Consider the following 14159-nt stretch of genomic DNA (forward strand, 5'->3'; position numbering starts at 1 on the left):
TGGAAGCTGTACGCCAGCTCCCTCGGCCAGTAAAGTGAGATGAGCGCAGCAACCCCAGAGTCGGCCACGACTGGACCTAATGGTCAGGGGTCCCTTTACCTTTACCTTATACCTTCCAAGCATGTCCAAAACACATTCTTTCCCTCAGAAGATGGTAAGTACTGTAGTTTGTCAAGGGCTGCTGGGAAGTGTACCTCAGTGGGGGATAAAACTACAGGGCCCGGAATTCTTTGAAAGGGGAAAATGTCCTTCAGGTTTGCTTTAATAGCATGTACACAACCTTGTGTATAATGTATAAACAGATATGTTGACTTCCTGTATCCCTTTATCAACCTTGCCCTGCCTATCCTCTCACTCAGGAATACCACTGTACTTTTGCTCTGTCCAGCTGAAACTGGCACAACCACCAGATTCACCAATGCAGTGTAAAATTTATTAAAGTGTATGCATTTCTGAAACAGATAGAGGAAGGAAGAGTTTTCTCCAGTTGCAAATCCACCTGGGGATCCTTTCCTCACCAGTTCCTCAAAGGTAGAGGAAAGGGAAGCGCTCTGCGCATGCTAAGAGACTTTAAAAACTTATTATTTCACATATTCAAGGAATGACGTCTCTGGCCCTTAAAACTGGAGAAAGAAACGGCCCCGACTGCTTTATATAGATTTGTAGACAGGCGTTGGCTGGAACTGCTGTAAGAATGAATCGCTTCCAAACAGGAGAGAGAACAAGGCCGGGATTGAGAGGAGAGTTGAGCAGCACTTTGGAGGTTTTCCTGCGGTTCCTCGACGCACAAGCGGCCTTTGAGCAGAAGCAGCAGCTCCTGCCCTCCGCGCGCCCTCGCCTTGCCATAGGTGCGCTTGGGGCAGGGCGCAGCGAGGCCTCTCCCGGCCGCCCCGTCGGCTCTGTGGAGATACAACCGCAAGACCCGCCTCTCGGGGAACTGACAGGCCTCGCCCCTTGGCTGTGCAAACGCAGCGCTCGTGCCATAAAACAGGGGAGCTGCAGCGCCGGCTTCGCAAACTCCGTCCGGCTGCGTAATTGCAAAGTGGGTTTAAAGCTCGTGCGCTTTTACGCTCAACTTTGGGCCACTTCGGGAAGGACTTCGCTGGTTGACATCGGGGCAGGAGGAGCATCGATGGCGCCCCCGGAGCTGTACCACAAAGAGTTCGCCAGTGCGGGCCACCGGGCTGGGCTGCAGATCTGGCGGATCGAGAAACTGGATCTGGTGCCGGTGCCCGAACCGCTGCACGGCAACTTCTACGTGGGCGACGCCTACTTGGTGCTGCACACGGTCAAGAGGAGCAACGCCACCTTCTACAATCTGCACTACTGGCTAGGTACGGGACAGCGGGGGGTGGATGCAGGACAGAAGGGAGGGGGCAAAATCAGCCACCTCCTGGTCTAGCGGCACTTGCCGCTAGGCTTTAAGGGGCCACATGATGCGCTTTTGTTTTTGGCTGCTTCCCCCGCCGGTCTGGAGAAGTTCTTGTGGATGAGCCAATCTCTTCTACTCAAGCGAGTTTGACACGCTCAGGAAGGTGCTTTTTCCATATCTATATTTTCTCACGCTTTGCTTAAGGGAGCTTGGGAAAGCGGCTCCTGGTCGAAATGCGGGGTGTTCCCATTTTATCATCCCAAGAACCCTGTCAGGTAGGTTAGGATGTGAGGCTGTGGCTGGCCCAAGGTGAACTTCATGAGCTTCAAATCCCAAGTGGTGATTTAAATCCTGTTCTCCCAGGCCCTCGTCTGGTGCTCTAACCATTACACCATACTGTCTTGCCTTCTGTGTTGGCTCCTGACACGCCCACCTTCCTTGTTGCTGCTACACATTATTAGGAAGTTGCTTGGTATCATTGGTGCAACTTGCCCAGTTATAGACTGACAGGCATCCACTGCCCAGGGTTTTAGGCAGGAATCTTTACCAGCTTTTACCTGGGGATGCTGAGTTTTGAAACTGAGCCCCTTCGTGTGCAGAGCAGATGCGACACAGTGTTCCTCTCAGCTGCCTGAGTTTGCTGTCAAAAAGTTTTGGCAGTGTTACCCAGCTGGTGCCATAATGTTTCTGCAAAATTCTGTTTCTCCTTTGGGGCACAGATTATAGGATTTAAAGTACTGGCAGGGAGATGTGTGTGTGTGTCTTCTTTGATGCTGATTCCAGAAGATGAGTTGCAAAGGAGCTCAGCACCCGAGCTGTTTTGTAAGCAGCAGATATCTGTTGTAGGTGCTACAAAAAGGAATCTTATGGCACCGTTCAGTCTAGATTGTAAACTCCCCGCAGGCAGGGACTTGCCCTCTTGTGCCCTCTAAAGCTCTACACACACATGTGGCTTTGTAGAAAGAATGATATTATCAACATATTTATTGTGGGTTCCCACAATGTGGCTAAATCCGGTGCCTTCCAAGGTGACATGTGCCGGAAAGGTGGAACCAGATTTGCCTCCTACAATAAATGCAAAAGAGACTCTCTTGTTACAATGAATCTGTTAGCCTTCAAGGTGACATAAGAGTTTGTTTCTTTGCAGATACTAGGAACTTGCAGGTAATGTTAATCTTGGTCTTAGGGTCCAAAACATTTAGCATCACTTTTCCCCTGCTTTGGTCCTGCTCCATATTTAAAGAAACAGTTATGAATTAATATTTTATAATAATTATAAAAAGTATTCCTGAGCATGTACAGAGCAAATGCCTTAAGTCCCTGCATATCTGAAACTGAGGTTCAAGGCTTCCTTCCAGGAGAGATGACCAGACTCCCATACTGTCCTGAATTACGTTGTCTCTCTTTTTAGAAAGTTTTTTTTTTTTAAAAAATAATAATGTTTCTATCCTGCTCTTCTTCCAAGATGTTCAGGGTGGCATACATGTTTCTCCCTCCTTATCCTCACAACAACCCTATAAATTCAGTTAGGTTGACAGAGAATGACTGGCCCAAATAACCTAGTGAGCTTCATGGTGAAGTAGGGATGGGAATTTGATTTAATGTCTGTACACTGTTTTTCCAACTGCAATATTGAGCTCAAAGCAGCTCACAATCATGACAAAGCACTAAAAATAGTGGACAGCATTTCCATCAAGATCATCGCATCAGAAATCGCAATAGCATATAAGTAACACAAAAGCAAACAATGAAAGCAGAACAATTGAAAGCAGTAAAACAAAATAAACAATTATTTATTACATTGATAGCCACCTTTCCTTCAGAGAGCTCTTTTCTAGATACCTCATTCCATTGTGCCAGGTGGATGCTGCAAGGAGTAATGTGCGCATAAAATGTGGTAAACTCATTTTTCTGTAGAAAGAACCAGAGGCTATTGGCAAGGTGAGGGAGTTGGCAGTTTTGCTAATGAATTTTGCCACCCGCGGTGCTGTGTTGCACTGTGTTTAGGTATCTCCTGTGTTTAGGTATCTCCTGTGGTTTGCAGAAGAGGCTGTGTGCAGGGCCAATAGGAGTGGGGGGAAGGTAGAAGGAGGGCCCTTTGGCCTGGGTCTCAAGCTCAAATCTTGGGCCCCTCAGATTTAGACTCTTGTCAATTTTGAAGGCATTTGATAAGTTTCACAGCTTGTGTTTATGCACATTGGACCAAAATGCAACACACTTTGTCAGCTCAGAACTGCATAGTGAATCAACAAAGAGATGTGGTTTGGCGAAAGGCATTTTTTGGGTTAGCTGATAATAGGTTTTGTCACATTAAAGAATCATAGAATTTGAAGGGATCCCAAGGGTCATCTAGTCCAACCTCTTGCAATGCAGGAATCTCAACCAAAGCATCCCTGACAGATGGCCATCCAACCTGAGTTTAAAATGTTCATCCATATTAATTAAAAAATATTCCTGTTCTGATGGCACAAGATTGGACTGTGATGGACATGCCATCTCAGATAGGCTGATTATATAAACAAGCCATTCATTATTTTTTTGGCAGGGATTCTTTATTTTGTTTGTGTGTATCATCATTTTTTATTTTTTGTTATCATGGCTAGGGGCCTAAAATGCTGAAAGTGGCCCAGGCCTCTCAGGAGAAGGTCTGGCAGTGTGTAAATCTTTTTCTGCTTGGTTTTGTGCTCAACTCATATATCCCTTGATGAAAACTCTCTATCTACATCTGCCAATTTCCATTTTGACCTGAGGTTGCACCTGAGGTTTCACACACACACACACACACACACACGCCTATCCACATATGCGCACAGTTTCTGTTTGGTGCACAAAACAAAGTCCTGGACCTGAAGATACCTTCTTTGGCTGCATGTGATGGGAGATTATTAAATGTTATATTTGTGATTTAAGATTATGCAGTGGTACCTCTGGTTGCAAACGGGATCCATTCTGGAGGCCCGTTTGCAACATGAAAAGAGTGCAACTCGCAGCGGCGCGTCTGCACACACACGGGTTGCGATTCGCTGCTTCTGCGCATGCACATGACATCATTTTGCACTTCTGCGCATGTGAAAGAGGCGAAACCCAGAAGTAATCCTTTCCGGTACTTCTGCGTCGCCATGGGACGTAACCTGAAAGAACGTAACATGAAGCAAACGTAACATGAGGTATGACTGTATTTTGAAGTTACCAGTACCTCTGAAGTACAGACAAGAGCATCAAATGGGGCTTTGATTTTGATTTGTGTGGACTCAGCCGTGTGGAAATGCAGACATCAAGAGTGTTACACAGCATTCAATTCAGTAGGAGCCCAACTAGATAGAGTTCAACTTGGACTCAGCCATGAAGTTTGGAGGGCGACCCTGGACCTGTCACTAGGCTTCAGTTTAACCTATCTCACAGGGCTCCTGTGACAAGAGGGTGAGGAAAATCAAGTAGAGCACCATGAGCTCCTTGGAAGAAAATGGGGATATAAATGTACTAAATAAATAAATAGACATATGTCAAAACTGCACTCTTTGGAACCTGGTCAATGTATGTGTAGGGCATCATTGCTTCTCCCATGCTGGCCACAGCTAACTGGACTACCCAAAGTTCCTTAGGAGGAACTCATGGCATATAAAATAATTTAACTGTATTGTACAGGCAGGCATTTAATCTGTAATAGTTTGCCCTTCTTTGCTATTTTGCTCCTCTAAATATTCTTATTTCAGGAAAAATACTTTAGGAAATCGAGAATATTATTAAGAACATTCCTGTCTGGTTTTAGGAAAAGAGTGCAGTCAGGATGAAAGTACTGCAGCAGCCATCTTTACGGTTCAGATGGATGATTATCTTGGAGGAAAGCCTGTTCAGCACCGGGAAATCCAGGGATATGAGTCTACACAATTCGTTGGATATTTCAAAGGCGGCATAAAGTATAAGGTACGTAATAGTGTGATTGCGTGAGGTTTCTACAATAATTGGAACGTTTGAAAAGAAAACTAAAAAGAAGTTACAGTTCCGACTTGGTGTTAAAGCAGAGCTTGAAGCAAACAATAGTCTCTAAGTGGTTTACAAAGATACGATACAAAAAAATCAATCAATTAAGACTGTAAAATCATATATCAATTAAAATGCATGCTGGAATAATTTTTTTAAAAAGTCTTCAATAAGTGCTGGAAGTTCAATAGGGCAGTCCCACGTAGAGTGTATTGCAATAATCAAGTCTATGTCCCACCAGTCGGTTTAATCTGGCCGCTGTGGCAGTTTACTTCCTGGGGTAAAATCCTAAAAAAAGCTTAACAACTTCAATCCTAAGAAAACGTCAACAACTTTGGTTGGGACACCACTAAGGTTACTTATGTACCTCTTGGCCTAACTATCTCTGTCGAAAAATGGCTGCTGTTGATGATGTATCAGCTATAGCTGGTAAAAGGCACTGAGGCCACCTGATTTTTCAGTGACAAAGATAGATCCAGGTACAGCCTCAAACTTCAAACTTGTCCTTTCCAAGGAAGTGCAAGCTCATCGAGAAGAAGCAACTGGTCTATCTCCCTGACCATCTTCTCAGGTTTCAAACTCAGTTTTCCGTGTTAGTGCAAATCTGGTTGGGTGTGATGTATGATCTGCTTATGTATTTGTGTACTAGGTCCTTATATACTCCATCACAAAAACCAACTAACCCTAAGTTGCTTCACTTTATTTAGGCAGGTGGTGTTGCCTCGGGCTTTAATCACGTGGTCACCAATGACCTCAGCGCAAGAAGACTTCTGCATATCAAAGGCCGGAGAGTGATTCGAGCCACCGAAGTTCCTCTTAGCTGGGACAGTTTCAACAAAGGAGACTGCTTCATTGTTGATCTTGGAACGGTAAGTGGTCAAGGAATGAAGTTTTCCAAAGGAACAAAAACTCCTACAAAAACTGCCATAGAATTAAGTCTGAGCCCCAAACCAAGACCTTCTATATACATTACAAATACTTCCTCTGCAATATTAGACTCAAAATAACTTGTGTCGCAAGCACTGGCGGTTTGCTGCTGACCACATCCCTTGAAGCATTTAAGCAGATAAAAGACCAACAGGAAATAATATTTGCTAGAATTTGTCATGCTCTAAAATGGCCCCAGCAAAGCTTGGTTAAAAAGGAATAAAGGTAAAGGACCCCTAACCATTAGGTCCAGTCATGACCGACTCTGGGGTTGCGGCGCTCATCTCGCTTTACTGGCCGAGGGAGCCAGCGTACAGCTTCCGGGTCATGTGGCCAGCATGACTAAGCTGCTTCTGGCGAACCAGAGTAGCACACGGAAACGCTGTTTACCTTCCCGCTGGAGCGGTACCTATTTATCTACTTGCACTTTGACATGCTTTCGAACTGCTAGGTTGGCAGGAGCAGGGACTGAGCAAAGGGAGCTCACCCCGTTGCGGGGATTTGAACCGCCGACCTTCCGATCGGCAAGTCCTAGGCTCTGTGGTTTAACCCACAGCGCCACCCGCATCCCTTTAAAAAGGAATACCTTCATCTTAATGTAGTTCTGATTCAAAGACAGAAACAACCATATGTAAGAAGCATTGAAAAAAGCCAGGATTTCTCAAGATTGGAATCAGATTTGCTATTTCCCTTCATCTTGTTTACTCCCCTCGTGTGGTCAAAATATTAAATTTGACTTAGGGCAGTGGCATGAGACCTGGTTAAGGATGTAGTATTCATTATCAGGTGGTCAATATGGGACTCAGGCTGAATGTTCACAATTTAACATTATTGAGAACTGAGAATAAGCAGCCCATTGTGAAAGGTTGGAGAGAATGCAGAAGGAAGATGCTGTGAGCTAGAAGCAGGGGTGGTGAAACCTATGGCTTTCCTGTTGTTGTTGAACTCCAAATCCCATCATCTCTAACCATGCTGGCTGGGGCTGATGGAAGTGGGAGTCCAGTAATATCTGGAGGGCCACAGATCCCCCACGCAGTGGACTCGTAATCTGGTGAACCGGGTTCGCGTCTCCGCTCCTCCACATGCAGCTGCTGGGTGACCTTGGGCTAGTCACACTTCTCTGAAGTCTCTCAGCCCCACTCACCTCACAGAGTGTTTGTTGTGGGGGAGGAAGGGAAAGGAGAATGTTAGCCGCTTTGAGACTCCTTCGGGTAGTGATAAAGCGGGATATCAAATCCAAACTCTTCTTCTTCTTCTAGAGTTTTGAAGGAAAGACTTGCTTTTTTTCTGAATAAGAATATTGTAGAATAAACATATTTATGTCCATAATTACAGTTGGGTCACTTCAGAATGTTGCCTTTGTGTGTGTTGTAAGGTCATTCAGCTCTTTTGTGCTGCTGTCCTTCTGAGGAATTTGGGGATCGCAGTGATACAATTTATTAGACAGTGTGGCAGATTATTTTCAGGGTGTGGTGAGGAAACATACGACAACCTTCAAATTTTGTTGATTTGCTTTTGTAACCAGATAAGGTCTATGGATTGCAAACACAGCTTCCATGGAGCCATGCTGTTTGCCCATGCAGTATATTTCCATATGTAATTTGCATTTTTATTTATTTAAAAAAATGCTTTGAGCTTTGTTTTCTGTTTCTTGACTAAGCCAAGAGATGTTGAGATTTTCTCATTTCATATCCCTACGTGGTTGTGCATCTGGTTGGCATTTACTGTACATGAAGTAAGAACTGGAAATTCAGGTGCCTTACTAAACAATTAATCTGATTAATTTGGCAAGCCTTCCATAGCAAATGCACACTAGCGTTGCTAAATGAGAATATTCTGCTATGTTCGCATAACCGTTTGTACTGGCCACCAATAAACATTGCACAACTAAGATAATGAAAATGCAGAATACTTCGTAAAATCAGCAATGAGATGCTATTAGCTGCAGCCGAAAGAACATTTCTCTAGAAGGCAATATGTGCTTTGAAGCAACTTGGACCTGCAATAAAATGCTGCAGAGTAAAAGTGCTTCCTGTCAGGGTTCCAGCCAGCTCTTCCAGGAAACTCCATTTTACCCTCCTCCACATATTCCATTTGTCCTCCAGCAGTGAATCTGCAATCTGTGCCTACCGAATGCAGTCAGTTTGCATTGGGTCTTCCCCAGCTTAGAGTTTTAAAAATAACTTTTTTTGGGACTTCTCTGGGTCTCCTCAACCCTACTCATACTTCCCTCTTGTGTGTGGGTGATTCCATTTTGGCTACATAAGAATGCACACATACAGAATGAGTTCACTGTTAATGTACAGAATTGTGCAATGAACACTTTGAAACACCCCAATTGCTGTTTCTTCTTTTTGTTTCCTTAATAACCCCATCTCTTTTTATTTAGTTTATGTATGTGTGAGGGGGAAAAAAAATAGGTTTTCATTATCAGTTCAGAGGTTGTGCTGGTGACACGTGTTCGTCTGTCTAAATATTGTTCTGGGGTGCCTTTCAACACTCAGAAATGATGTTAATTGGATAATTAGATTTCTCACTTGACTGCATTGCCACTACCTCATTTCCAGGCCAGTAAGGATTCCTTACTGTGTGAATGATAATACACATAAACACAAGGGTTAAACAGATCATGTAACTGGGAACAGGCATCCAGACCACAAAAGGAAAAAAGGATACAATTCCATTTTATTAAATGATAAAACAAGGCCCCAGTATGATAAATATGCCACAAGGCTGCAACCACAGCAGGGGATAAAAACGACTGAATAACGACTGAATGCCCTACCATGAGTTGTCAGGGAGATAAAGAATTACACAACTTTTAGAAAACATCTGAAGGCAGCCTTGTTCAGGGAAGTTTTTAATGTCTGACATTTTATTATTTTTTATATTTTTCTGGAAGCCACCCAGAGTGGCTGGGGAAACCCAGCCAGATGGGCGGGGTATAAATAATAAATTATTATTATTTATTATATTATATATACACCCCTCCTGCTATGTAGCTAGCTATAAATCTACTCCCCTCCACACTTGTGCCCTGAACTGGACCACTGATGCAACAGCATGACCACACCTCTTCCCAAACTCAAATCCCCTCACCTGACGGGGCTCATGCAAGTAGCCGGCATCTTCCGCCTTTGCACCTGGCGCAAAGGGCCCCTCCTTGACCTTGGAGACATTGGACTGAGGAGATCCTAATGGCCCAACTCTCTCAGGGACCGGCTCTTTCTTCTCTTCCTGCCCTCCCTGCAACTCTTCCCCTGTCTCTGACAGCCCTGACTTTCCTTCTTCCCCAAGCCCTGACTCCTGCCTTGTGCACAAATCACTGGCCCCATGATCCTCCACCCCCCCTTGCCTCCTCAGAGTCCTGCCTGTCTCTGATAACAACAGCAGTCCTCACCCCTTTCAGCTGAGCCGCATGTTTATGTGCCCAACGCCTGGTGATGCAGGATGTGGCTTGGCGAAAACTGACTTGTTGGTCAAAAAGGGAGGTGATTTGCATTAGATGTTGCTGGCTAGGAATCTGGAATGTTTATCTACTTTTGCTTTTCTGAAAGTTTCGAAACCTTTCACAGCTGGGACTCTGAAATGCTTTCAGATACTCGGCTTTTATTAAAATTGTAAAGAGTTGTGTCAGACCTCACCAACTGGAACCCATTCACAGCAGGCAGGGGAATTAATAGCTGTCTTGACTTCAGGCACATGCCAAGTGCTTTTACAGTGGTACCTCGGGTTAAGAATGTAACTCGTTCAGGAGGTCCATTCTTAACCTGAAACTGTTCTTAACCTGAGGTATCACTTTAGCTAAGGGGCCCTCCCACTGCTGCCACGTGATTTCTGTTCTCATCCCGAAGCAAAGTTCTAACCCGAGGTACTATTTCTGGGTTAGCAGAGTCTGTAACCTGAAGCGTCTGTAACCCGAGGTACCACTGTAGTAGCATTTTTGGAATATGAATCAGAATTCAAAATTGTGAATTGTGAATAGTGAAGCTGTTTGGTCTAGAAAGTAGGCGTGGGCTTAGTTTCATTTAGTACTCCTTTCACTGGTAAGTAGAAAACGCTGTATTCTTGGGTGTGTGCTCAGAATGGATTCATTATATGCCAAAACGCCTGTGGACTGAGGAACAAGACGTTTATTAACGGAGATAAATTTTAGGCAAACTAGGAACTGTAGTTCTTTTAGAGTCCTCTTATTCCACCTTTCTGTTTTTCTACTTTCAGGCTACCAAAATCTGTTCATTCCATGCGATTCTGTCGTGAAATTATTTGCAGCTTGTCTTTGAATTAAAGCTTCTGCTTCCATACAAGCTTATTTGGATGAGTTTGCGGGATTTATTTATTCAGTCAGCTTGTTAGCTGTCCTTTAGCATAATCTCCCAGGGCGGGGAACAATTAAAAGAATGAAATGAAACAATCAAAATGCAGCAATCAAAGCCACAGTGACAGCAATTAGGAAGAGCCAGCTGTGAACTGTGAAACAATAATTAAGAAAGCAGAAATGACTGGCTAAACCAACGGCTGGGATGCCAGGGCAAATCAAAGAAGCTTCATCTTTGGCAGCCAAGGGATCACTAGGCAGGGCTGGCATCAAGGACTGACATGAGTTGCCTTCTCACCAAGTATTTACAAAGCACTGTGATGCCACTTTAAGCAGACATAAAGGTAAAAGGTAAAGGTACCCCTGCCCGTACGGGCCAGTCGTGTCCGACTCTAGGGTTGTGCGCCCATCTCACTTAAGAGGCCGGGGGCCAGCGCTGTCCGAAGACACTTCCGGGTCACGTGGCCAGCGTGATGAAGCTGCTCTGGCGAGCCAGCACCAGCGCAGCACACAGAAACGCCGTTTACCTTCCCGCTATAAAGCGGTACCTATTTATCTACTTGCACTTAGGGGTGCTTTCGAACTGCTAGGTGGGCAGGAGCTGGGACCGAAAGACGGGAGCTCACCCTGCTGCGGGGATTCGAACCGCCGACCATACGATCGGCAAGTCCTAGGAACTGAGGTTTTACCCACAGTGTCACCCGCATAGCTTCCCCCAATAATTCTGGGAGCTGTAATTCATTAAGGGATCCGAAAGCTGTTAGGAGACCCCTATTCTCCACATGGAGCTACAATTCCCAGATTGGTTCCAAAGTCAACCCCTCTTCATAAGGAACTCTGGGAACCTATAGCAACCAGCTTATAGTGTCAAATAACCATTCTTGCTAGTCCTTAATAGAAACAGTTATGAATCATTCTGCCATACAGATACAACTGATCTGTATACTAACTGTAAACACAGTTGTAGCTTTGTGATGCCACAATGAATAAACCATGGCTTATTGTGTAAGGAATGAACTTAGGTAAGCCTTGTGGTTATTGCTTTCCCCTCTCATGGGTTATGGTGTTGGCTTGTTTCAATAAACTGTAGTTAAGATCAACCACAGATTAGGGTGTGGACATGATCCTAAACTCCTCACAGCCATCCTAGAAAAACAGAGGAACAAAGTGGGGAGCAGGCAAGCTCTAGGCTTGCCTTAGACTTGTTCCCATAACAATAAACCAAAATTTACTTAACATCCAGGTGCAGTTTTTAACAAATCTGCTTTTATAGTTCCAACATAAAAACCGGTTTTCTCCCCTTGAAGATGATTGTGAGTGTGGGGAGAGTATTCCAGGTGAGTGTGTGGAACTGGATCCAGCAATGGGGTAAATTGATCCTGTGCCACCAACAAATATCTGCAGCTGCGTTGCAACAGAGAATTTGGAATTGTAATGATGCTGGAACGTTGCAAGCTATCCATGTGAAGCTTTCCCCTGAATAAATCTGCTGACTGATGAGATCTCTTGTTTTGTTCTAGGAGATCTACCAGTGGTGTGGCTCTACATGCAATAAATTTGAGCGCCTGAAAGCTACGCAGGTTGCTGTGGGCATTCGGGACAATGAACGGAACGGAAGAGCCCAGTTGATTGCTGTGGATGAAGGAAGTGAGCCAAAAGAACTCCTAAAGGTATTGTATATTCACTTGGTGGCGAAACCGCACCCCCCCCCCTGCTCCATTAGCTGTGTTGTTTATCTGGCTAGTCACCCTTCCTCAGCCTATGGCTCGAGATACCATGAAGTAGACAGAACGGGGCTTGTCTATTGCATACATGGGGAACCAGAGTTCAGTGATGGACCACATGCACTGATGGACCACATGGAGTGTGTGCTGAAGATCCTAGGTTCAGTCTCTGGCATCTCCAGGAAAGAGCCTGAAATCTTGGAGTGCCATTGCCAGCAAACATGGCAGCTCACCACTTGTGGCCTGGACCCAGGTCACATTATGAACTATTAACCTAGATGGTAATAAATGGTTAATGAATGTTATTTTTAAGTTGTATTCTCCCTCGGTTTCTAATGGAAAATAGGTTAGCAATTAAGTATAGTAGTGCTAGAACCCTTCTTAATTATTTTTGGAGTCAGTAGGCTTCACAACTGTTTGGAATGTTAATATTGGTTTGGGTTAGAGTTCCTCTCACATCCGCATGGGGAAACCAATGGAGTGTGCATCAGAGCACCGTTGCTGATATTTGCGTCTCTGCTTTGTCGTGCCGATTGTGGCTTGAGCAACCGAGTATGACAGATGTTGTGCCTCGAGGCATGTTGGCCATGCATGATTCATTGATGCCTGGGCTGGTGAGGGGGGAGGAAGAAGGCCAAAGCTGAGCATGGCCTGTAATTTTTGCTGAAGGAAGAAAGGCCCGTTGCCATTTTCGAAGCCAGTTTCTTTTAGCTCCGCTTCCTACCATTTAACTGGTGCCAGTGCTAAAACAACGTGGCAGAGGAGCAGTGCATCATGAGAGCCTTGCTGGATCTAGCCCAACGTTCTGATCTCGCAGTGGCCAACCAGATGCTTCTGGGAATCCTGCAAGTAGGGCCTACGTCCAGCAACACTTGCTCCACTTCAGCATTCAGAGGCTTGTTGCTTCTGCTTTTTTACAATTGAGGTAGTACAAGTTCCCTCTAGTGTGAATCAGGCTTTCCACATGAACAGCTGATGATATGAGGGCTTGGTTAATGTGGGAGAATTGGAGATCATCTGCAGGGAGACATGGAGGGGTGTGCATTCTTCCAGCTCTGCCACTGCCTTAATATATGAGCCAGGGTGTTAGAATCATAGAATTGTAGAGTTGGAAGGGACCCTGAGGATCATGTAATCCAATCCTCTGCAATGCAGGACTATGCAGCTGTCCCATACGGGAATTGAACCTGCAACCTTGGTGTTATCAGCATCATGCTCTAACCAACTCAGTGGCGTAGGAAAGGGTGTGTGGTGGGTGTGGTCCGCATCGGGTGTCATCACTGAGGGGGGGGGGGAGGTGACAAAATGGCAAAATATGTGTTTTTAAAATAAAATTTAAAAAATTGGGCTCATGACACTTTTTTTAAAATAACTCCTGCACACCACACCCCCCTTCCTATGCCACTGGTAGCTGGTTGAGGTGGGGGGCACTGGCCGCCACACCGTGGGGCCTGCAGCGTGCCTGAGCCAGGCGTCACTCCTGAGGGGGAGGCGGTGGGCGGACTGCCTGCAAGGTCCGTGCTGCTTTTTCGAGCAGCGTGGGGCTTGTGTCTGCCCCCCACCTCAGCAACCCTACAGCTGAGGGGGAGGCTGCAGAGAGGCTCCATACAGCGCCCCCTGCTGTGGCTTGTCCCACCCCCATGGGCAACTCACTTCACTCCTGGCTACAGGACATGCGCGCCGCACCAGGCATCTGAGTGGCTAGCTACGCCACTGAACCAACTGAGCTATCCAGGCTCCATTAGTTCCTAGGTGGGGAACCTCAGGCCCAGGGGTTCATGCAGCCCTCCATGCATCTCTCTCTTTCTGACCCTTGACACTCTCCTCAGGCCACACC

At 45.4% G+C, this 14159-nt stretch overlaps 1 protein-coding gene across 1 annotated transcript in view; it reads left to right on the forward strand.

Moving 5' to 3' along the window:
* Positions 1-679: 679 nt before the first annotated feature.
* SCIN (scinderin) overlaps positions 680-14159 on the forward strand; it is a 48646-nt gene continuing 35166 nt past the window's right edge. Inside the window, exons 1-4 of the mRNA XM_079947899.1 lie at positions 680-1334; positions 5142-5296; positions 6061-6222; positions 12119-12268. Coding sequence (XP_079804025.1) covers positions 695-1334; positions 5142-5296; positions 6061-6222; positions 12119-12268 — 1107 coding nt within the window. The 5' untranslated portion in view covers positions 680-694. The remainder of the gene's footprint in view (positions 1335-5141; positions 5297-6060; positions 6223-12118; positions 12269-14159) is intronic.

Source organism: Podarcis cretensis (assembly GCF_951804945.1).
Source record: "Podarcis cretensis genome assembly, chromosome: 12".
Lineage (NCBI taxonomy): Eukaryota > Metazoa > Chordata > Lepidosauria > Squamata > Lacertidae > Podarcis > Podarcis cretensis.